General features: G+C 48.0%; 1 protein-coding gene across 2 annotated transcripts in view; it reads left to right on the forward strand.

The window, feature by feature from the left end:
* HEXB (hexosaminidase subunit beta) overlaps window positions 1-24,480 on the forward strand; it is a 65,521-nt gene that overhangs the window by 35,808 nt on the left and 5,233 nt on the right. Inside the window, exons 8-13 of one of the 2 annotated variants that reach the window (XM_044276065.1) lie at window positions 400-580; window positions 3,254-3,340; window positions 5,193-5,265; window positions 21,611-21,785; window positions 23,848-23,938; window positions 24,066-24,170. In XM_044276065.1, the coding sequence (XP_044132000.1) occupies window positions 400-580; window positions 3,254-3,340; window positions 5,193-5,265; window positions 21,611-21,785; window positions 23,848-23,938; window positions 24,066-24,170 (712 nt within the window). Of the gene's footprint in view, window positions 1-399; window positions 581-3,253; window positions 3,341-5,192; window positions 5,266-6,980; window positions 7,156-21,610; window positions 21,786-23,847; window positions 23,939-24,065; window positions 24,171-24,480 lie in introns of both variants that reach the window. The other variant, XM_044276064.1, reaches the window with a different exon arrangement.

A 24,480-nucleotide genomic window follows, 5' to 3' on the forward strand; every position in this document is an offset into this window, starting at 1 on the left:
AGCCCTTTACAGACATCAGCATCAGGCTCACAATCTAAGTTCCTTATCAGTTTGTCTTTGAAGTGTGGGAGGAAACCCACTCAATCATGGGGAGAAGATCCAAACTCCATGCAGATGTTGTCCTTGGTCAGATTCGAACCTAGGACCCCAGCACTGCTAGGCAACAGTGCTAGGACATATTTAAAACAATTGGTGGTAATTTGACATCTGAGAGTTTTGATCATTTCCAGGACCCTCTTCCATTAGCTTTTAGCTTACAATACATTGATATCTACCTATTCCTCCTAGTTTTTACTTAGGGAATAGCCATTTTCAGTCACTCGGCACACTTCTAAATGCACATCCTCTATAGATCAACAGGTAAATGAGAAGATTTATAGTTGTATTCTTGCTTTATAGGGCAGAAAGATCTTTTGACACCATGCTACAAGGATGGGCAACCCAGTGGAATATTTGGGCCTATAAATCCCATTATAAATGAGACCTACAAATTTATACACGATTTGTTTTATGAGCTCAATTTAGTATTTCCTGATAAGTATATCCATCTAGGAGGGGATGAAGTAGATTTCTCTTGTTGGTAAGTTTATGTGAAAATATATATATAAAGTTAATAAAAAGTAATCCTGTTCACATAAAAAAAAACTATATAATATTTGTACTGACCCATAGAATGAAAGTAATGCGTTAGGTACACCATGTTTTTTTTTCCATTCCTCCCTCCCAGAAAAGGTTAGTAAAATTATATGCAATTTCAAAATTACAGCTCATCCTGTGAAAAAACAATCAAGCCCAATACAGCTATAGAAAAAGGGGAAAAAAAACAATTTTTAAAGGGTTTATCCCATCTAGCCTTTTGCAGCTCCTACCTCTGGGACTTGCACCTATCTCTAGAACAGAATGGAGAGTTGGCCGTGATTGCACTCTCTATCTCTATGGAAGTTCCGGAAATAGCTGTGCACTCACTTTTAGAAGTGAACTTCCATAGAAGTGTGCTGCCCTTCACTTTGTAGGCCCCATTCCTGAAATAAGGCGTGGGTCCTGTACCTATCTGACATTGGTGGTAGATCCTAGTGATTGGCCCACCGCTTTAAAGATGTTTCCATTATAGAACCTCTTACGAAGTGCTGATGAGGGTGGTGCCTTGTACCCAGCTATATAACCACGTAGTGCCAGACTACCTCCTACCTGTTGTGGCATTAGAGATATGGTGTATATCTGGTGGTCCTAAAGTGGTCCATTTTTGGTACAAGTTATACCCGCTTTGTTACATACTATAATCTGTCTAAATGTTCCTGGCAAGCCCTGCTTAACAAAGATCTATCTAAGGGATCCCCCTGTGCTAAGCAGAAGCAGTCAACCTTCCACAGGGGTGGATAGGGAACTTAAAGTGGCCCTAGAAAAAAAAAAAAAACTATAAATGGCCCCATGAAGTAGGCGGATCCAAATTGACAGAAAGCAGGGCCAACACAAGTAGGCGGGCTAACGATTCCATATTGCGACACAAAATACCACCCCAGCAGAACCAAAGACTGCAGCCCAAAATACCTCCTCAGAAGCTGCCCCTCTGTGTTGGCCAGCACCAGCTGCCACATTCTGCCCTCCGACTCCTGTTGCCTCGGGATGGCACTAGTTGAATTCAGGAATCGGAGCACCTGTGGTCACCAGCCAGGTACATTACACTTGACGCCCCAGCGTTAATTAACTCTGGGAGCGACAGATAATAGCTTATCTTGCTGGTGCCCATGAGGAGGGCTCAGGCGGCCCCCAGGGCATCAGCCCACTGGGAAATTTCCCTGTAGTCTATGGCCAGTCTGCCCCTGACCTTCCACTTCTCAGAAGTAAGGTGTCAATGCAATAATACATGTTTAATGAGAAACACACTGCAGTCCCATGGGGCAACGTATGGTCCTTCAAAATCTGGAGACTATGCATGTCACTTTTGAGTTGAGTCCTCATCCACCTCCTTGGGGATCCTGATTAACCTGGCTATGCACTTCCCACCCATTTAAGCTGGACCCCTACAGACATTTGGCCTACAACTATCCCCTAAGCCCACCCTCCACAGTATGAGGACAAGGGATCTCTATTGCGCTCACTCCTCCTCATACAGCTGCAGCAGATCGCTCTCTAGACAGCACAATCTGCCTCCCAAGAATGATGATTGATGTGCCAGGATCACTCTATGAACGAGTGTTTCGCTTGTTCATCAGTTGATCTGCTGCAAATTCATTCACGGGAACGTTCATTCCCGATTAATCTGCCTGTGTAAATCCACTTTACAGGGGTTCTCTGAGTTCAGGGCTGAACCGGAATTGGAGCTGCTTTTTATTCTGTGACTACATATGAGTGGAGCATCAGAGCATTTCCTTGCACCATTGCTCCCCCTTGCCCCACTGGGGGTAGGCTCTGTTTGTGTACCGGTGACGTATCGGCTTTGCATCACTAGGCCAGTAAGCCTGGTGACATCACCAACACAGATGAGTGGTTTACAGCATTCCTGGAGGCTGTTTTGGAGGCGGGTACTATGCTACTACACTAAACCACCTTCTGACGTCACCGGGCTCGCTGCACTGCTAGGTTGAAGTCTGCGGCACGTAGCAAACGTAACCTTGTGCTGCGTGATGTAGCGTGGCAAGGGGGAGCATCGGAGCAAGGAAATACTCAGATGCTCCACTTTTATATGCAGTTGGAATAAAAAGCATTATATCCAGGTTCCACCCTAAACCTGGAAAACCCATTTTAAGGCCTCTTTCACACTGGCGTGTGCGCCCCATGGTCTCCCCGAGCACGGTCAATGCACGAGCACAGTCTGTGGGGCAGCCGCAGCGGATCGCGGACCCATTTACTTTAATGGGTCCGCGATCCAGCCGTTCCGCAAAAAGATAGGACATGTTCTATATTTTTGCGGAACGGAAGTACGGGACGAAACCCCACGGAAGCACTCCATAGTGCTTCCGTAGGGTTCCGTTCCGTGCTTCCATTCCGCATCTCTGGATTTGCGAACCCATTTGAAGTGAATGGGTCCGCATCCGTGATGCGGAATGCCCACGGAACAGCACCCGTGTATTTCGGATCTGCAAATGCGGGCCGCGACACGGCAACGGGGGTGCACACGCCCGTGTGCAAGAGGCCTAACTCTTGGGTTCTAACCACCAGTTGCAGTTCTTTGTATACAATTACGTCCCAGTACAGACAGTCCTGTTGATGGTAATAAAATACAATATTACTTTATGCCTTTTATTCTCTGCAGGAAATCCAATCCTGATATCACGAAGTTCATGAGTGAACATGGCTTTGGCACAGATTACCGTAAACTAGAATCTTACTATGTTCAAAAGTAAGTTATTTGCTGTCTTTTTTTTTTGTGCTGTCCTTGGGGTGTTAGTCCATTTGTTCCTTGCACCTCTGCTCTACACTACACCTTCTGATCGGGGTGATGGTGCTGATGAAACATCAGAGTATTGAGTGGCTGTGATTGACTGTGCCCAAATATAATGTGGCTGTCCGCTTGTGAGCTCCGTTTGAAGGGGCTCACAAGCGAACCCGAACGCTTCCGTCCAGCCCCAATGCATTCTGAGTGGACGCGGATCTGCTCAGAATGCATCAGTCTGGCGGCGTTCAGCCTCCGCTCCGCTCAGCAGACTGACACCTGAACGCTGCTTGCAGCGTTCGGGTGTCCGCCTGGCCGTGCGGAGGCGTGCGGATCCGTCCAGACTTACAATGTAAGTCAATGGGGACGGATCCGTTTGAAGATGACACACTATGGCTCAATCTTCAAACGGATCCGTCCCCCATTGACTTTCAATGTAAAAGTCTGGACGGATCCGTTCAGGCTAATTTCACACTTAGACATTTTTTGACAATATAATGCAGACGGATCCGTTCTGAACGGAGCCACCGTCTGCATTATATGAGCGGATCCGTTCAGAACGGATCCGCTCTGAACGCTAGTGTGAAAGTAGCCTAACAAAGCAGAGCGGTTTGAAGGGTAACACTAATTGTGTAATGTGGATATATATCAGCCACGGACAAAATAAACCTTGCACAGTTTCCCAACCCAAATGTCTAATGGCTCAGAAATGAGGTCTGTCAAAGAAGTTGATGGAGAGAGGTTGAGTTGGGCTATTAACCTCAGCATCTAAAGGGTTAAGCACCTGGGAACAGGGATTTTCCTTATCCAGGTTGCTGATTTACAATCTCATAATGTACATGTATGGTATGTCATGGCGCTTCAATTTAATCCCCTTCCTGCATTGTCGCATACACATACGTTGCAGGAAAGGCCATCTTGTGCTGCACAGTGCCCTTGCAAACATCTGCTGGAGGACACCCGTGACTGACGGCCATCTCCAGCACTAACAGCCATAAATGAAGAAGACTTAGCTTCTGGCTGTTTTTAATTCCTTTCTACCCCAGCAGAGGCATATGTTCAGCCTGAGGTCTAACAAGATCCCCCTGCCCTGCTAGGTATGCCCTACAGAGGTCTGTGCACTTCACATGCAGAGGCTGTACTGTAGTGTCCTATTGCCTGTCGGACAGGACATTACAATAAAATAGCAGTGCGAAAAGAAAAAAGAAAATTTTTAATTTTAATTCAAAATGATTTAATAGTAAAGAAATATACATATATTTGGTTATTTTATAATTTTTAGCGGTGGTCTGTCTTCAGGAATGAACATCACTACCTGATCAGTGGAGGTGTGACACCCCACAGCCCTGCCCATCAGATGTTTGGGTGTAGCTCTGCCAACATGGTAATGGACAGCGCTGCCCTGTGTGATCATTACCTTCTTGTTTTAGCCGTTGGCGGGGGTCTCGCAACTCGGACCCACACTGATCAAAAAATTTGAGGTATCAAAATTATAGATATATTGTTTATGACCTCCTGCATATGGAGGCCTGTTAACTGTCCCTTGACATAAGGTATTGAGGAGAAAGGACGACTGGGCATGTTTAAATCTAGCTTGTCTAATCTTTTGTTCTGGCTGGATGAAACTGAAACGGTACGATTCTGTCTTTGAGTGACCCACATACTGATTTCCTGCAATAATGAAACCATTCAGATAAAATCTGACACATGATTGTGTTATTCTTCATCACTCCATATTGTCATAGAGTGATCTTCTCCTTCTGGGTAGGACCTCTGCCTGTACCTGTGACTAACTGCCTGTAACTTAACTTTATTACAGAATATTGAACATAGTGTCAGAGTTCAAGAAGGGCTACATGGTCTGGCAAGAGGTATTTGATAATCATGACCAGGTATGTTCCTCTATGGAGTGGGATGTGTTGTAGTGGAGCTAGACGTCATCTCTTCTCCGGGTGTTTCCACCTTCCTCCGATCACACACTTCGCACATACAGTGAAACATCTCCCTCAGATCACCCCTTTTATCCAGACCAAATTTCCTGCCACAGATTTTTCGTTCTGCCATGTATCATGGATACTAGACATCTTTGTTTAGAAGACCACTTTTTTGGGTGGTCATCTCGGAGAGGTCTCACTGTATGTCATGCATGTACATGTATTTGTGCTTTCTATTGACGTTCCTCTCTGGGGTTACCTGTATCCATCCTTAGTGGCTGCTGATTGACCTACCAATGTCCTCTATTCACAGACGTGAAGGACAATCATGAGAAATATTATCATTCTAAATAATCATCAGAAAACCACAAATGCTGCTTTGCTTATCCTTAACACATATCTGTAAAACACCACCTCTGAATTGATTATATTTCTGTCCCATGCTTGCGTCATGATCGGTCAGCACATGAAATGGTTGTCGTGTAGCCATCTGATAAAGCTGCCCATGGTCATAGCTGCTGGCTGATCCTGCTGCAATTGTTGACCGACTAATGTACAACTGTCTGCTGCCGGGAAAAAAAGCATCGGGCATGTTGGATGTCAACAAGTCTGATCCTTTGGAGATCCTTTGTTCTCACTGGAGTTAAACCACTGTAGCATTCACGCGGTCATATTTTCGGTCAACGTTTTTTGCAGATCAGACTCGGACCCTTTCTTTCTATAGGTCTGCAAAAAAAATGCAGATGGCACATGTCGTCCTTGTGCTGTCCGCATCCGTGTGGCCGAGCCGCAAATTATAGAACGTGTTCTATTGTCCACTTTGCGGACAGGAATAGGCATTTTTTTTTTTTCCAATGGGGCCCGTGAACTGTGGGAGGCTCATGTACTGCCTCCGTATTTTTAAGATCTGCAATTTGCGGACCACATAATTGATACGGTCATGTGAATGCACCCTAATAGGAAGAGGACATCTCTGGCAGCAGCTATTCTCTCCCCCTAGAAACACATGTGCTCAGCATGGTGCATGCATGTGTATTGGAGGAATAGCTGTCAATCAAACAAGCATTTGGCTGACTGGTATCTGAAGTGTATGGCCAGCGTTGGTGTCCCAGGAAAAGTAATCTGGCAGTGGCTTCTTCCCCTCTTATTATGGAAAAAAAATTGCACAGTCGACTGATCTGAACAGATCTTTATGAAGGAGTCTGGGAGATTGCGGTCAGACCAGCCATTGCACAACTGATGCCCCGGGGGGTACAGGACCCATTCATTGTAAGGACCGGACTACATTGATGAGGCATTTAGAAATGATGGCGTTAGTTGTGATCTAGGCAGTAATGGCCAACTGAAGACCCTCCAGCTGTTATAAAACTACAAGTCCCATAATGCAGTGACAGATGGTAACTTTTTTCATACTATAGTCCAGGAAAAACACAGGTGCGTTAGTGTACACGGGGCTACTTACAGACTTGTATACCGTTGTAGCACAACATTATTACCGATCTCTCCCATTACGAGGGTGGGGGTTGCATCCTGTACCTGTGGGCGGCAGTTCTCGTTCTACAAACAGTTTGTGGTCCCAGCCTGTTTCGGGTGTCACTCTTGTAAAGACGTGTGATAATTACACTCGAGCCTACACATTTCTATTAAACCCTTATCTATTGCAATCTTTACAGATTAACCCTGACACTATAGTGGAGGTGTGGAAGTCAGAGAACTATGAGGACGAATTGTACAAGGTGACAGATGTGGGCTTGTCTGCTATCCTCTCAGCCCCCTGGTACCTAGATTATGTTAGCTATGGCCAGGACTGGCAGAAATACTACGGAGTTGAGCCGCTAACGTTTAATGGTTTGTTAACTTTTTAACATTGAATATTGTAATTTATTAATTTTGGTTTACTTTTTAACAAACTTCCCGTTCTTGAGTTTTCTCGTGCATGGCATTGGGGGACACAGCACCATGGGTATATGTCCAACTACCACTAGGAGGCACTAGACACAAAAAGTGTTGGCTCCTCCCAGGTGGGCTATACCCTCTCCACAGGCACGAGGCTATTCAGTTTTAGTCTAGTGTCCGTAGGAGGCAGACCTGTCCTGCTTTTTTGCAGGTTCTGCTGTTTTTTATTTTTATTCTTTTCTTTTTTCTCTCTTCCGCAGGTCTCGGTGTTCTCCACCGTTATACCTGCTGCAGGCTGGGGCTCCATCGTGTTCCACTTTAGTTGCCCCCCTGCGGGCGCGTACTTCGGTACCATCGCCGGTCACCCAGTCCCCACGGACTGCATCCGCAGTGGCTTGCCGGCATTCCCACGGTTTCCGTGTTGAGTCTGCCGAAGGGGTGACCCTGCTGCGCCCGAAGACATCGGATGGTGAGTATATCTGATGGTGAGTATACTCCCCTGTCCCTGTGTCCCTGCCCCAGGGTTAGGTTCCCTCCTGTGGCCAGGGGGATGGGATCCACCTTAGCTGGGGGTCCTGGGGAGCCTCAATCTTCCCCCTAGCCAACCCCCCCTTTTTTCTGGGGGGGGTTATATTCTTGTTTCCCCTCCCTTCTCTTCCCCCTTGGTTGGTCTTTTCTCTCCTCCCTGGCCACACAGTCTTCTCCCTGGCTTCTCCGCTACTTTAGTCCCCGGCTTTTGCCGGGACTAGGCCTCATCTTCTGTGGCCCGTTCCCGGCTCCCAGGTGCTCCGTTTGCCCTGATCCACCTGTCCCTAGGTGTCGCTTCTCCCCCCCTACCCTCCTCACCTATTTTTATGATTCGGTGGGCCCTCTGTCGGCCGCGGTTCGCCCCGCCCCCCTCGCTCCATTCCCGGCCGCCTTAATAAATCGAGGCCCCTGCTTTTGGGCCTGCTAGGCCGCAATCTTCCCGGCCCCTCCTCCTTGCTTCCCGGGCTTTTCTGAGCCCCGCCCGGCCCTTGGGAGGGGCTATCTCTTCACCCTTTCCTGGGCTAACGTGTTTTTTCTGCTGAAGGGGGTGGTTAACCCCTTCCCTCCCCTCAATTGCTTCATGTCCCCTGCAGCCCTACTGACCACCTCTTTTGGGGGGACAAGCTGCTGCAGCGCCTCTTTGGGGGAACAGGGCGTCCGGGTCAGGATAGACAGCCTCTGCTGGCTGCTTTTTGAGCATCTCCTCTCCCAGCCTCTCCTCGGTCGCCACGTGTTTTCACGTGCGTCCGCTGTCTGCACCTCTCTGGGTCTAACAATGGCTGCCGTGCGGTCAGCCTGTCCCTGCTGGGTGCAGTACCTCTTCCCAGATCCTTTCCCCGAACAATCCCTTTGTGTCGGTCCCCCATGAATGGGCTCCCTCCGTGTCAATGCCATGGGAACCTTGACCGCCTCTCCCTGGCGGTGTCGCTGGCCGCTACCAATCCAAATTGCGGCCACCTCTGCCCTCCCAGGGTCCTCCCTGCAGATGGGGCACGCTCAGTTAGGGGTACCTGCACCCGGGTTCGGCTAGGGGTAGCTCACGGTACTCCCTCGGGTGGTCTCAACGGGGTACCACCCCTCCTCGGCATCCTCGGATCCCCCCCAGGACAGGCCTGAGGCTGGTGACGAATCCTTCCTGTCACCCCATCCGTTGCCTCTGGGGACACCTCTGCGCCGATTCCCTCGGAACAGAGCATCAGGCGGTCTTCCTCCATACAGAAGCCCTCTGGGAGGTCAAGACGAATGTGGACGGAGGAACCTTTCCTACCCAGGGTTGGTATCCCCTCTAGTGGATTTTCGGATGGTGCTCCCCTGACCGCACAGGTATTCAACCGCACAGGTAAGGCAGCCGTCCCCGTGTTTAGCATACTGAGTCACCTACGCGGTGTCTCTGATACGTACGCCTTCTCCTTAACAGGGGGATTCCTGCACCACTGCCATAGGCTGTCCCTGACAAGCCTTCCTGGTTCCCCTATACCAGGGGCTATCCTCTACACATTTGAGAGTGTTTCCACAGGGTCCCCATCCTGGTGGTGGTGTTCGCCACTCTACCTCATTACAGGGGGTTCCTGTTCTGGGCAAGCGGTTAGCTCGGCTATCGCCTCCTGTAGGTTGGGGAGTTAAGAGCAATTGTACAGCTGCCTTGCCCCTTTTCATAGGTAGTGTACCTACACCTACTCCAGATGCTGAAGCCATTACTCCTGGCTGGCTCTGGGGTGTTCCATACAGCACTATTTCTCCCTTCCGGGCGAGATGTACAGGCCACTTCGATTGCCGTTGCAATTGCACCTGTCTGTTCCCAGCCACTTTGCTCCCGTCATAGGTAGAGTATCTACGCCATCTCCTGATGCTGTAGCCAATTCCCCTGGCTGGCGCTATGGTGTTCCGTGCGGCACTATTTCTCCCTTTCTGGCGAGATTTACAGGCCGCCTTTAATTGCCGTTGAAATTGCACCTGTCTATTCCCAGCCATTTTGCTCCCTTCATAGGTAGAGTACCTACGCCATCTCCGGTGCTGTGGTCGATACCCCTGGCGGGCTCTTTTGTCTTCCAGGCGGCAACATTTCTCCCTACGGGCGAGATATAGAGGCCACTTTCTATTGCCATAGAGTTGCCCCTGTCCGGTTCAGTTACACCTGTCTGTTCCCTGCCACCTTGATCCCTTAACAGGTAGAGTACCTGCACCATCTCCGGATGTGGTAGCCGTTCCTCCTGTCCGGCTTTATGGTGTACCATGTGGCATTTTCTCTCCCTTACAGGACGAGATTTTGAGGCCTCCTCCAGTTGCCGTGGCCATTGCACCTACCTCATCATAGTGTGCACCAAACAGCCATCTTACTTCCTTCATAGGTAGAGTTCCTGAACCGTCTTTGATGCTGCAGCCGTTACACCTGTCTGGCTTCTATGGTGTACTATGCGGCCCTGTTTCTGTTGCCATTGCACCTACCTGATTGTAGTGTGCACCTGTCTTGTTCTTTGTGGTACCGTGCGGCCCTATGGGTTCCATTGTTAACGCAGTTGCTGTTGCACCTCTCTGGGTCTGGGGTGCACCATGCGGCCACATTGCTTCGATCTTAAATGAAGTTCCTCTTCACAGCCATATTTCTACTTTACAGGTTGTGTACCTGTACCCTCCGAATGCTGTCGCATCCCCAGATGCTGTGGCTATGTTTCCACTCTCCTTGGTCGGCAACATGCAGCCACTTTACCTTTATTTTAGGCGTGTGTTTGTAGTACCCCAAGTGCTGGGCCCTATGGTGCGATCTGTGGCCCAGACAGTTTCTTTCTTACTAGGTGTTTTCTGCCCACGGGTTCTAATCTGTGCTGCAGATGTTGGTTCCATCCGTTTGGTTCTTCCATACGTCTGCCACTCCGTTACTGTCGTCCTCATTGGTCTCCTTGTGCCGCTCAAGGCACGGTCAGCACCAGGTCACCCTTGTTCAGCATGTGCATGGTTACCATATCTGGCAGGGGTGGGTCAGCCCATCCCCCACCTTATCGGTCTAGTGCTGCTTCTGGTAGCTCCAGTATATGACTGATCTGTCTGGTCCGGCGGGTGGTCCTCATTCAACCTCCTACTCCATGGCCAGGTGGTTGTTGGCCTTTGTGCTAGAGTTGCTCTTGCTTTCTCTTTAAGGTCCTACGGTATGCTGTGCTCCGCGTTACCCCATGTTATAGGGGAGTACTCACATTGTTTCCTATTGCTGAGCGGGCCATTCCTGGTGTAGTACAAGGATCTCCACTGGATCTTCTACCTTGTTTGGACATGTAGCTGGTGAGCATCGGCCGCGGCAGTGGTTTTCGGTCATCGCTGGATGTCCGCCTCACGGTATCCTTCTGGGTCCACGTTTTTTTTTTTTTTTTTTTTTTTTTTTTTTTCGTCGCTGGACGTCCTCCCTGACGGGTCAAGGACAGGACCACTGAGCGCCACACATCTGTCTGAATTTTCAGCTGATTGCTCTGGTATCGGTCAGGGCCCCGTAGTTCCTTCTGGGTCCTGGTGTTTTCGGTTTTCCCTTGTATTTTATGCTTGGTTGCACTACATGGCGGAGGGACGTTCCCCTTGGACCTTGCCGTCGTCTGTACCTATCAGGTACTTTCTCCCCCCTGCGAGTTTTCTGTATGCCGGTCGCAGCTGGTTTCTACATTTCTATGTAGGCTACCCCGGTTTTTTCATGGCGACTTCTGCATTCCTTATGCATATCGATGTCTGTCGTTTTGTGGTACCTCCGAGCTGCTGTACTTGCCCTCTCTGGGACAATGTTTACGGTTTGCTGGTCAATGTTTTTGGTGCGGCTAGTTGTCCATGGCCAATGTCCCTTCCCCTATGGCGGTTTCTTTTCGCCTTTCCTGGATATGCTGGCTTGCGTTGTCTTCCGGTGGTTCAGCTCCTGGTTCCTTGTGACCCCATCTGGGTACTCCTTTCTGGAGTCCCTGTCCCTGTTCATTTGAGGTCCTCTTGGGATTTGTCTTTTTTTCCATCCTCCCACGTAAAGTACCTGGTATTGAGTGGTTTGGTGCTACGGTTTGCAATTCCACCGTATGGTCTCCTTCGGGAGGGACCTCCTCCTGTTGTAGACCCCTTCCTCCTTAGGCTGTTTGGAGTGCTCTTCTTCTACTCCCATGTCTGTCAGTCCAGTGTGTTCCTGCCAAGGTTGCCTGGGCCTGTCTCTGGTTCCTTTTTTCCATGATACTTCACATGCCCAGAGTTTCCTCTGGTCTTGCGCTTTACAGTGCTATCTTGTTTTCGGAGGCTTGTGCCTCGTTTCCTGTTTTTGGGGACGCAGGAGCGATCGTTCTTTGTTCCTGGCTTTTACCTACAACCCCCTCCTTCTCCAAGGGTTGGCAGTTTCCTCTAGCAGCCTTGGGTTTTCGCCTTTACATGGGGCGCTTGGCTTCTTCACCTGGCCTTGCGGTGAGGGGAGTCCCTCTCCCTTCACATGTGAGCCTTGCTATGGCTTCCCTCACTCGTTTGGTTTCCAGTGCTTCCCTGTTTCTTTTCTCCCCTGGCCTTTCAGGGGATGGCCACAGGTTTATGGGTCTGAGACAATGTAGGGCGTTGGGTCGATCCAACACGCAGTGCTGTCCTAATTTTTTTCTCCAGCCCTTGGCTGCGCTTGGTGTTCCCTTTTTGCCACCTTCTTGCATTTGGGATTTTCTTCCAGACATTTGTCCTGGGGTGCTGGCAGTCTTCCCTGCTTCTTCTGAGGTTTCTTCCTTGTTATGAGACCTCTTGCCCATTCCGTGTTTTTTCCTGTTGGGTCACATGGTCACATTCTCCTGCACCTGTATGCCCAGCCGGTGGCACGTCTCTTCTTTTCCCACCCTCAGGGACTGCTTTGGGACGTCCCATGGTGCTGTGTCCCCCAATGCCATGCACGAGAAAATTGGATTTTTTGTACTCACCGTAAAATCCTTTTCTCGTAGTAGGCATTGGGGGACACAGATCCCACCCTATGTTTTTACTTCCGCTTCTCCGGGCTGGTCTCTTGATCTTTCCCGGTACGGGAGTTGTTGGTTCCTTGCTTTTCTTCTCTCTCCTACTGCTTTTGGTACAAACTGAATAGCCTCGTGCCTGTGGAGAGGGTATAGCCCACCTGGGAGGAGCCAACACTTTTTGTGTCTAGTGCCTCCTAGTGGTAGTTGGACATATACCCATGGTGCTGTGTCCCCCAATGCCTACTACGAGAAAAGGATTTTACGGTGAGTACAAAAAATCCAATTTTCTTCACTTGTACTCAAGTCACAAAGGTTACCAGCCTTAAAGGGTAACTGTCTTTTTTTTTTCTTTTTATTTCTTATTTTTTCTTTTATTTGCTAGTTTATTACAGCTAGTCATGTATACCTGAGTTAGTCTGTCAATGATTGTCAAAAGATCTGTAATCGCCTTATAATAACAGCTTTCATTAATGTCCTCCTGTCCCTTTCCACTGCTCCCTTCAGACAGTTGCTAGGGCTTGTCTGTCTCCGGCTAAGAAGACAGAGGGGCGGTCCTTCACACTGCATGCCTGCATTAGGCTTCAGAGTGAGGAGGCGTGTCTCAGTAATCCAATCTGATTGGCTGGCAGGGAGCTGCTGGCTACAGAGAGTGTGTATGGGAAGTGAGGGAAAGCAGTTTTGTCCTCAGAACTGGAAGAGGAGCCATCTTGAGAAGGTCCTCATGTTGTAAATGTTTAAACGTCTGTAACTAAGGGAAAACTCAAAGAAAACAGTGGTATGTGAAGAAACTAAAGATTGCTTTATGCATAATGATGCTGCAGCAGTAACTTATGCTAAAAAATGTTTTTTATTTCTTTTTTATGAAAACATGACTGTTACCCTTTAACCACTTCAACCCCGCTAGCTGAAACCCCCTTAATGACCAGACCACTTTTTACACTTCTGCACTACACTACTTTCTTACCACCCAAATGAATTTTACCTCCTTTTCTTCTCACTAATAGAGCTTTCATTTGGTGGTATTTCATTGCTGCTGACATTTTAACTTTTTTTGTTATTAATCGAAATTTAACGTTTTTTTTGGCAAAAAAATGACATTTTTCACTTTCAGCTGTAAAATTTTGCAAAAAAAAAAGACATCCATATATAAATTTTTCGCTAAATTTATTGTTCTACATGTCTTTGATATAAAAAAAAAAATGTTTGGGCAAAAAAAAAAATGGTTTGGGTAAAAGTTATAGCATTTACAAACTATGGTACAAAAATGTGAATTTCCGCTTTTTGAAGCAGCTCTGACTTTCTGAGCACCTGTCATGATTCCTGAGGTTCTACAATGCCCAAACAGTAGAAAAACCCCACAAATGACCCCATTTCGGAAAGTAGACACCCTAAGGTATTCGCTGATGGGCATAGTGAGTTCATAGAACTTTTTATTTTTTGTCATAAGTTAGCGGAAAATGATGATTTTTTTTTTTTTTTTTTTTTTTTTCTTACAAAGTCTCATATTCCAGTAACTTGCGACAAAAAATAAAAAATTCTAGGAACTCGCCATGCCCCTCACGGGGTGTCTTCTTTCCAAAATGGGGTCACTTGTGGGGTAGTTATACTGCCCTGGCAATTTAGGGGCCCAAATGTGTGAGAAGTACTTTGCAATCAAAATGTGTAAAAAATGGCCTGCGAAATCCGAAAGGTGCACTTTGGAATATGTGCCCCTTTGCCCACCTTGGCTGCAAAAAAGTGTCACACATCTGGTATCGCCGTACCCAGGAGAAGTTGGGGAATGTGTTTTGGGGTGTCATTTTACATATACCCATGCTGGGTGAGAGAAATATCTTGGCAAAAGACAACTTTTCCCATTTTTTTTATACAAAGTTGGCATTTGACCAAGATATTTTTCTCACCCAGCATGGGTATATGTGAAGTGCCGTTGGGGGAAGCCCACGCGACTAGTTCGCGCAGTACCACAGGCGCCAATCCGTTCTAGAAACAAATGCCTAAAGAGGGCCACACTTGTGTAGAAATTGTCCACATAAAGATGGTACCCCTTGCCGAATAAGGGTGACACCAAGTCCCAGACTGTCTTCCCACTGCTCCCCAGGTAGTCAGGGCAACCGACCGGCTCCAGGGTTTGGTCTTTTCCCTCATAGACACGAAATTTGGGCGCGCTTGCTTGGGATGTATTGTTTGAAGCCAAGGCGCCCGGTAAAATGTATCAGGGACTCGTCTACGCAGATGTTTTGCTCTGGGATATACAAATCTGCACATTTCAGGTTGAAATGGTCTATGAGGGGCCAAATTTTGTGGAGCCGTTCAAAAGCAGGGTGGCCTCTGGGACGGGAGGTGCTGTTATCACTAAAGTGCAGGAAACGCAGGATGGTCTCAAATCGTGCCCTGGACATAGCAGCAGAGAACATGGGCATGTGATGAATTGGGTTCGTGGACCAATATGACCGCAATTCATGCTTTTTAGTTAGACCCATGTTGAGGAGGAGTCCCAGAAAAGTTTTAATTTCGGAAACTTGGACTGGTTTACACCGGAAAGGCTGGGCATAAAAGCTTCCCGGGTTAGCGGTGATAAATTGTGTGGCATATCGGTTTGTCTCTGCCACAACTAAGTCTAAGAGCTCCGCAGTCAAGAACAGCTAAAAAAATCCCAGGGCCGAACCGATCTGAGCTGTCTCAACCCGAACTCCAGACTGGGTGGTGAAAGGGAACTACAGGTGCAGCTGAAGTTGGGGACTGCCAATCAGGGTTTGCCAGCACCTCAGGGATTCTAGGGGCTCTACGGGCACGTCTTTGCGGTGGCTGCGACGGGGTCACTACTGCACGTGCCACCGTACCAGCTTCAACTGCCCTTCTGGTGCTCGCCACTTCACCAGGTTGTACGGCAGTGCTGGTACTAGGTCCAGGAAGGGCTGGGCTGCTGGTGTATGCCTCACCACGTAATCCAACAGCACCAGCCCCACTCTGCTGCTCTTGAAGCGGATCCTGCGCAACCTGCGGTCTAGCGACACTGGGCCGGGTACGCCTGGTGTTATCAGGGACCTCAGCCTCCTCGTCCGAACTTTGGGTCAGAGAGCCACTGCTTTCTACAGGTTCGTATTCTGACCCGCTGGATTCATCAGATGAGGGTTCCCATTCCTCATCCGACTGGGTCAGAAGCCTGTAGGCCTCTTCAGAAGAATACCCCCTGTTAGACATGTGGGCAACTAAATTTAGGGGTATTCCCTGAGACTACCCAAGAAAAAAAAAAAGCAAGCCTGTCTTACAAATGGGAGGCTAGCGAAGTACCGGAGGCCGCTGCGGTTGATAAAAAATATCAAAACTGATTTTTTTTATTTTTTTTTTATCGCCGCAGCGCGTGTAAAGTGAATGTGCAGTGATAAAAAATAAAATAAAATTTTGTCTCTGCGGTGGGGCGGGCGTAGGTGAACGCACGTGTGGGCGACCGATCAGGCCTGATCGGGCAAACACTACGTTTTGGGTGGAGGGCGAACCTAAAGTGACACTAATACAATTATAGATCTGACCGTGATCAGTTTTGATCACTTCCAGATACTATAAAAGTACAAATGCTGATTAGCGATACGCTAATCAGCGAATAACGGACTGCGGTGCAGTGGGCTGGGCGCTAACTGATCCCTAAACTACCTAACCAAGGGGCCTAAACTATACCTAAAACCTAACTGTCAATACCAGTGAAAAAAAAAAAGTGACAGTTTGCACTGATCACTTTTTTCCTTTCACTAGTGATTGACAGGGGCGATCAAAGGGTTAATAGGGGTTCAGGGGGGTGATCTGGGGCTAGTATGAGGTGTTTGGTGTACTCACTGTGAAGCCTGCTCCTCTGCTGGATCCAACCGACGAAAAGAACCAGCAGAGGAGCAGGCAGCCATATATCAGATCATATTTACAAATATGATCTGCTATCTGGCACTCTGATTGTTTTTTAAAAAAATCAGCAACCTGCCAGCCGCGATCATTGGCCGGCAGGTTGCTGACGAAATACTTCTCGACGAAATGCCGGCCCGCGATGCGCATGCGCGGGCCGGCTGTGACGAAATCTCGCGTCTTGCGAGATGACGCGCCGATGCGTCTAGGAGGAATAAATCAACCACCTCCCGGACGCATCGGTGCGTACAGCTGTCGGGAGGTGGTTAAAGCTAAAAATTAACCTTCTCCCTTTTAAGTTTTTAGGTAAAAAATAAATAAATCCCTAACAATAAAAAAAAAAACTTTTCCATGTAATTATCCATATAAAAAACAAAACAAAAAAAAAACAAAACTAAAATTATGTAGTTTTCACACTGGCCACGGGGCCCAAATATGTCAATACTTATTTGAGAGCAGCCACATACGCCAGAGACACAATGAACAGGAGTTGACCCCATTGACTTCTATGGGAGAGTTTTCTAGGCATGCTCTGTGACCTATGCAGAGGTCAAGAGGGAGTAAATCAAGCTGTGAGAATCCGGAGATTTATATAATATATAAATAAATATATATCACAGCTGGACAGGTTACTTCAGAGTCTCTTCACTGCTCTCACTGTCATGACTTGCCGTCCTGCATAGAGCTGATGACCTCTTCAGCGCAGGTGTGGGTATGACTAATGATCAGCAGCGCCTGTGCACTCTGCTGCATTACCACAGCCATCCTGTTTGCACTTTCACACCTGCGTTCAGGTGTCCGCTCGTGAGCTCCGTTTGAAGGGGCTCACGAGCGGCCCTGAACGCAGCCGCCTGGCCCTAATGCATTCTCAGTGGAGGCGGATCCGCTCAGAATGCATCCGCCTGCCAGCGCTCAGCCTCCGCTCCGCTCAGTGAGCGGACACCTGAACGCTTGCAAGCAGCGTTCGGGTGTCCGCCTGGCCGTGCGGAGGCGAGCGGATCCGTTCCGACTTACAATGCAAGTCAATGGGGACGGATCCGCTTGACGATGACACCATATGGCTCAATCTTCAAGCAGCTCCGTCCCCCATTGACTTTCAATGTAAAGTCTGAACGGATCCGCTCAGGCTACTTTCAGACTTAGAAAATTTTTCTAAGTTATAATGCAGACGGATCCGTTCTGAACGGAGCCACCGTCTGCATTAATATGAGCGGATCCGTTCAGAACGGATCCGATCGAACGCAGGTGTGAAATTAGCCTTACTCGTTCCTACACACATCTGAGCTGAAGATGCTATCAGCTGTATGTAGGCTCCTAATTTATGACATGAGCGCAATGAGGAGAGCTGAGGCAGCTCGCTACTTTGAAGTAACCCATCCAGCTGTATAAGGCCTCATGCACACGGACGTTTTTTTGCGGTCCGCAAAAACTGGTTCCGTAGTTCCGTGTCCGTTTTTTCTTCCGTGGGTCTTCCTTGATTTTTGGAGGATCCACGGACATGAAGGAAAGTCGTTTTGGTGTTTGCCTGGCCGTGCGGAGCCAAACTGATCCGTCCTGACTTACAATGCAAGTCAGAGGGGACGGATCCGTTTCACGTTGACACAATATGGTGCAATTGCAAACGGATCCGTCCCCCATTGACTTTCAATGTAAAGTCAGGAGCCCCTATTATACCATCGGATCGGAGTTTTCTCCAATACGATATATTTTAACTTGAAGCGTCCCCATCACCATGGGAACACCTCTAGGTTACAATATACCATCGGATTTGAGTTAGATTGTGAAACTCAGATCCAACAGTATATTCTAACACCGAGGCGTTCCCATAGTGATGGGGATGCACACTGGCCACCAATGAAATTAATACAAGGGAGGGAGGGGGGGCCGCACACTAGCCACCAATGAAATTAATACAATGATGGGGGGGGGGGGGGCGCACTGGCCACCAATGAAATTAATACAATAGAGGGGGGGGGCGCGCACTGCCACCAATGAAATTAATACAATAGGGGGGGGGGGGGGGCGCGCACTGCCACCAATGAAATTAATACAATAGAGGGGGGGAGGGGGTCTGCTGCCTGGCAGCACCTGATCTCTTACAGGGGGCTATGATACGCACAATTAACCCCTCAGGTGACGCCCCCAGGCTGAGTTGAGCAGCAGGAAAGTCAGTCAGAAGAACCCACACTCCGACTGACCCCTACCCCCTGCGGAGAGAAGAGACCCTATATATCACAGCTGCCGGACAGTCAGCTATTAAAGGTGTAATGTCACTTCACTCTGCCTATCTTTATCAGATTACCCCAGTTATTGGTCTTCTGTCCAACTGGCTTGGCCCACTCAGTCCTTCATGCCTGCCTGCCTGCAACTAGCTGCATGCTCTGCACTGCACATTGAAATAGCAGGCAGGGAATGAGCCATCATTAATCCCTCCAGTACCTCCCCATGACATGATGAGCATGACCAACAAGAAGGAATTACTGTGTGGTGGTGGCAGTAACAAGTCAGTCACACAGGTGGCCATAAGACATGGGGAAGGGTGGGGGGGAGCAGCACCACCTTGTGGCTGCTGCCCCCAAGCCCTAGAATGTATGTAATGTCTCCTTGTGTCTGCTGCCCCCAAGCCCTAGACTGTATGTAATGTCTCTTTGTGGCTGCTGCTCTCACGTCTCCTTGTGGCTGACCCCATACAGCAGGCATGGCCAACCTGAGGCTCTCCAGCTGTTGTAAAACTACAACTCCCACCATGCCCTGCTGCAGGCTGATAGCTGTAGGCAGTTTAAGCATGCTGGGAGTTGTAGTTTTGCAACAGCTGGAGAGCCTCAGGTTGGCCATGCCTGCCATACAGTATAACGTCTCCTTGTGTTTTTTCTTTTAAACCGGTATTTATCGCGATATACATCGTTATCGTCTGAATATTTTTGATATCGTCCAACCCTAGCTGGACAGCACCTTCTTAATACAGTCCCCAGATGAGACTCCAAAGTTAAAACAGTCTCCCAGACCAGACCCTTAAATTAATACAGACCCTAGTTCAGCCCACAAACACATACAGATCAAACTCCAAATTTATACAGACCCATGATTTACACCACAAATGTATACCGACAAACTGCTGCCCCCTTATAACCCCCCACCCAACCCCTCTGACATCACAGCAAAGGCAGTCTCCTCTCCTCCTCTGGGCGCCGCCACCACTCTGACTCGTCAGCGAAGCACTGCTACATTTCACACAATATCAAGTGGTGTGCACTACATGTTGAACCTGTGAACTGCCAGGGTATGGGGTGAAAAGGTCCAGGGAGCGATGAGTAATTCCAGCACAGGACTAGCGGTGCTTTACTCACGGCTTCCTGGGTCTTCTATTATGTACTAATGAGCGCTCCCACAATGGAAGCACTCATTAGTTCAAGGTGCACCCCATCCCTTGAGGTCTCGAGGGCCAAAAGAAAGTACATCGGGGGCCGTGTGCTTGAGACCCCTTAGGACCCTTTCACACTTGCGTTGTCCGGATCCGGCATAGAGTTCCGTCGTCGGGGCTCTATGCCGGAAGAATCCTGATCAGGATTATCCTAATGCATTCTGAATGGAGAGAAATCCGTTCAGGATGCATCAGGATGTCTTCAGTTCCGGAACGGAACGTTTTTTGGCCGGAGAAAATACTGCAGCATGCTGCGCTTTTTGCTCCGGCCAAAAATCCTGAAGACTTGCCGCAAGGCCGGATCCGGAATTAATGCCCATTGAAAGGCATTGATCCGGATCCGGCCTTAAGCTAAACGTCGTTTCGGCGCATTGCCGGATCCGACGTTTAGCTTTTTCTGAATGGTTACCATGGCTGCCGGGACGCTAAAGTCCTGGCAGCCATGGTAAAGTGTAGTGGGGAGCGGGGGAGCAGCATACTTACCTTCCATGCGGCTCCCCGGGCGCTCCAGAGTGACGTCAGGGCGCCCCACGCGCATGGATCACGTGATCACATGGAACACGTCATGCATGCGCACGGGGCGCTCTGATGTCATTCTGGAGCGCCCCGGGAGCCGCACGGACTGTAAGTATACCGCACCCCCGCTCCTACTCTGGCAACCAGGACTTTAATAGCGTCCTGGATGCCATAGTAACACTGAACGCATTTTGAAGACGGATCCGTCTTCAAATGCTTTCAGTACACTTGCGTTTTTCCGGATCCCGTGTGTAATTCCGGCAAGTGGAGTACACGCCGGATCCGGACAACGCAAGTGTGAAAGAGCCCTTAGTTAAATCCACACAAGCGCACTTGAACACTGGGTATTAAAAAGTGAACATTGACTTGAAGGTTCAGCGATCCTGAATCCGGGTCGGATGGTGTACTGGCTTATATTCACCCTATAACTGTTCGCTAAGCCCCAATGACTGAAATGTACCTTTGTTTAGAATAAGCCACGTCACAATATTCCCTTTTGGCAGGTATGGCTGTGTTCACATCTTTATTGTGGTCACCGTCATAAACAAACCCCACAATGCAGTGGCAGATCTATCGCACAGTGGACACCGGCAGCAACAGTTGGACCCCGTTGATTTTGTATCCGTATCTACGTGTAGCAAATTACTGGCAGCCGTGCCTCCTGTAACTATAACATACTAGAGGACTAGATAACTGCATTGGTTGAGTTAATGATGTGTGCAGTGTGTCGTGTTGCAGGTTTAAATCAATTTTGTCAGAAGTCACCTTTGCTTTAAAATATCTGGCTGTTCTTGCGCCTCTGCTTGGATACGTGCTTCTCATGGCCTTGCCACCATCTTTGAATTGTCGTTTTAGAATATAATATTTCGCAGTAGCACTCCTGTAGCTTAGGTCCTCAGCAGCCACAACCAGGGCTTCCTTTCTATTCCACATCCAAAGTATTCTGCAAAAGTGATGGCTTCTGTGCATCTTCCTTTTGAAAGATTTTATATTGTGTATGGCCGAGGACTTTCTTGGGGCTGTTGTGACCTTTAATGATGTGTGCAGTCTTGCTCTCTTTGCAGGTGTAATATACAGTGGTGTAATCTATTAAATAAGTGTTTAAATCTCCCAGTTGAAACCAGACACCATTGTTGAAGTTTGGAAGGAAAAGGATTATCAACAGGAGATGGCGGCTGCTACGGCCGCCGGGTTTCAGGTCCTTCTGTCAGCTCCCTGGTACCTAAACCGCATTTCCTATGGTCAGGACTGGATCGCAGCCTATGGGGTTGAGCCAACAAATTTTAATGGTGTGTTCTGGAGCCTGTTTACCTCAATAAATCTGCATGTGACAGCATTTGTAGAAATCATTGGCTGAGGAGCAGGCAGCTACTTCTTCTCCATAAGTTTTGCTCATAATTTTGAGGTTCTGCTATACAAACCATGTGAAGTTGGGGGGGGACTGGACACTTTTTTTGCAAGTTGTTTAAGAGTCTATGTTTAGCCCCATGTGAATTGTGACCGAAAGGTTTATATGGTTGTACGACGATAACCCCCAGTCTGAATAATTCACAGCTGTCCATTCTATTTTTGTCAAGTATGGAAGGAGATAAGGTGACTGTGGTGTCCTGCTGCTTCAAGGAGCCACCAGGATCATTGAGCAGTCTTCCATCAATCCACATTGTTAGTAGGCCAGTTTCACACAAGTTCAGAAATGGTGCCCACCTTACCTGGACCAAACATTGCTCCTCTGACCAAACTCGTAGCATTGTAATTACTTCCTTCCTACTGAGGGCATTATGTGATCTCCGTTCAGTAGACCCGTGGTCAGGCAGGAATTCATTCCCATAATAAATTATCATGCTGTGAGTTCGCTCAGAGAAGCAGTTTTCGGTCGGGGAAATACAGCCATCACATGGTTTCACAGATTGAACATGCTCATGTGAAACGCCTTACACAGGCTAGTTATCAGGAATGCTCCTTCCCGATAATCGCCCAGATTGTCGGCCCATGTAAAAGGGGTCCTTATTGGCTTCCATCTTAGACCTTTTCCTGGCACTACAGACATTATTAGTTCATAGCATTAAACATTTGCTAGGATTATAATTAGTATCGATTGCTTTCTATAAGGGAGTTTCATGTTGAAGATATGCTGAAAACTGAATCTCTGGAGGATGTCTTTTCTTCATGGCGTTACTGCCTTGTAATTGGATTTGCGGGTGGTCATGGAGCGTATGCGATGCAGTATGATAAATCTCAGTGCTTGTATACCATTGCATTTGGGACTCTCCAAGCTCATGCACACGGTTGTATTAGGCTTTCAAAAAGGTAGAGGAGCCTTCTATTCTATCTACGAATGTGATGAGGCCTTGTTGCATCAGATAAAGCTGTGTACTAATGGAGCTGTATAGACTCTGCATCTGTGTGCACCAGCCTAGTATACATATTTAGGGTGTCACGTTTCCATGTAGCTATGGTCAAAATTGAGCTTGCGGTGAGGGAACCATGTCAAACCTTATTGTAACCTTAGTGTATTGCACTAGGAATAGTTCTCTGCTGGGAGCCTGCACCCTTTACATTTCTGTGAAGGTTATATGACACAGCCGAGCTAGAAAAGTCTCAGCTTGCCCTGGTCTGTTCCTCTAGACCAGGGATGCTCAACCTGTGGCCCGCCAGCTGTTGTAAAACTACAACTCCCACAATGCCCTGCTGTAGGCTGTTTTGGGCATGCTGAGAGTTGTAGTTTTGCAACAGCTGGAGGGCCGCAGGTTGAGCACGCCTGCTCTATAGCATGTAAACTCTGACAACGCCATTTTTGGGACGTATCTGTCTCTTGTTTAAAATTCTTACAAAAGCTGCAAATGTTCAGCTCGCCCGCAGCAGCCTTTCCAGCATATGCATGAAGGAGGGCGTGTGGATGGCTTTGTCGACTCCCAAGCTGAGGAAGAAAAACTCCAGCATTCGAGATAATTAAAATTGTGATTTTATTTAGTTCTATAAAGTACAGTTTTTATTTTTTATTTTTCTTTATTACAAAAAAAAACCCACATGGTTTTAATTGCCTCCAGGCCTTAATCCTAAGAACACAATGCAGGTTTAAAGTGTAGACCTTCATTCACATTAGCTTTTATAATTCCACAATTTTTGATCCTTAAAATGATGGAAATGGACAAAGCTCATACTAATCGGCGGATGTTGTCTGTCCTGTGACTGATTCGTCTCTGGCTTGAATTCAGGTTTTGTCTCTGTGACAGAACAGAAATACAGCACGCCCAACACACGCCTTAGCATTAAAAATAGTTGTTTTGGCTGTAGTGTACCTTGGCCGCATGAACATACTTGTCCAGACTGATGAATTTCCTGTCGCTGCAGGGACCACCCAGCAGAAGCAGCTGGTGATTGGCGGTGAAGCTTGTTTATGGGGAGAGTTTGTGGATGCTTCAAACCTCACGCCTAGATTGTGGTAAGTCATATTCTGCGCCATCCTGTGAGTGATCATTAGTATTTATCCCCAAGCTGCCATCATGACACATTTACTCGACTATTGGATTTACTAATTTTGCAGTATTGATATTGCTCTTGTTGTGTAGGCCCAGAGCCAGCGCAGTTGCAGAAAGGCTGTGGAGTAACAAAGATGTCACCTCAGTGGGGGATGCCTATTCCAGACTTATCAAGCATCGATGCCGCATGGTCGGGTATGGAATGCCAAGCAATTTCACACATTATGCCAACCAGTAATCACTTAACGCTTGCTATATTCTGTTCATGTGCTTTTTTTTTTTTTTTTTTACACTATAGCAGGGATCAGCAACCTTCAGCAGTCCAGCTGTTGTGAAACTATAACTCTGAGTTCTTAGAGCAGAGCAAGTATGCATGCTGGGAGTTGCAGTTTCTCAACAGCTGGAGTGCCGGAGGTTGCCTAGTCTGCGAAGTTACTACAGACGTGCCATTATGGAGGCATTCTTCCTAAGTTTTTCGTCTAGCCGCTCCTCTCCTTTTCAGTCC

Source organism: Bufo gargarizans, chromosome 1 (genome assembly GCF_014858855.1).
Source record: "Bufo gargarizans isolate SCDJY-AF-19 chromosome 1, ASM1485885v1, whole genome shotgun sequence".
NCBI classification, from domain to species: Eukaryota; Metazoa; Chordata; class Amphibia; order Anura; family Bufonidae; genus Bufo; species Bufo gargarizans.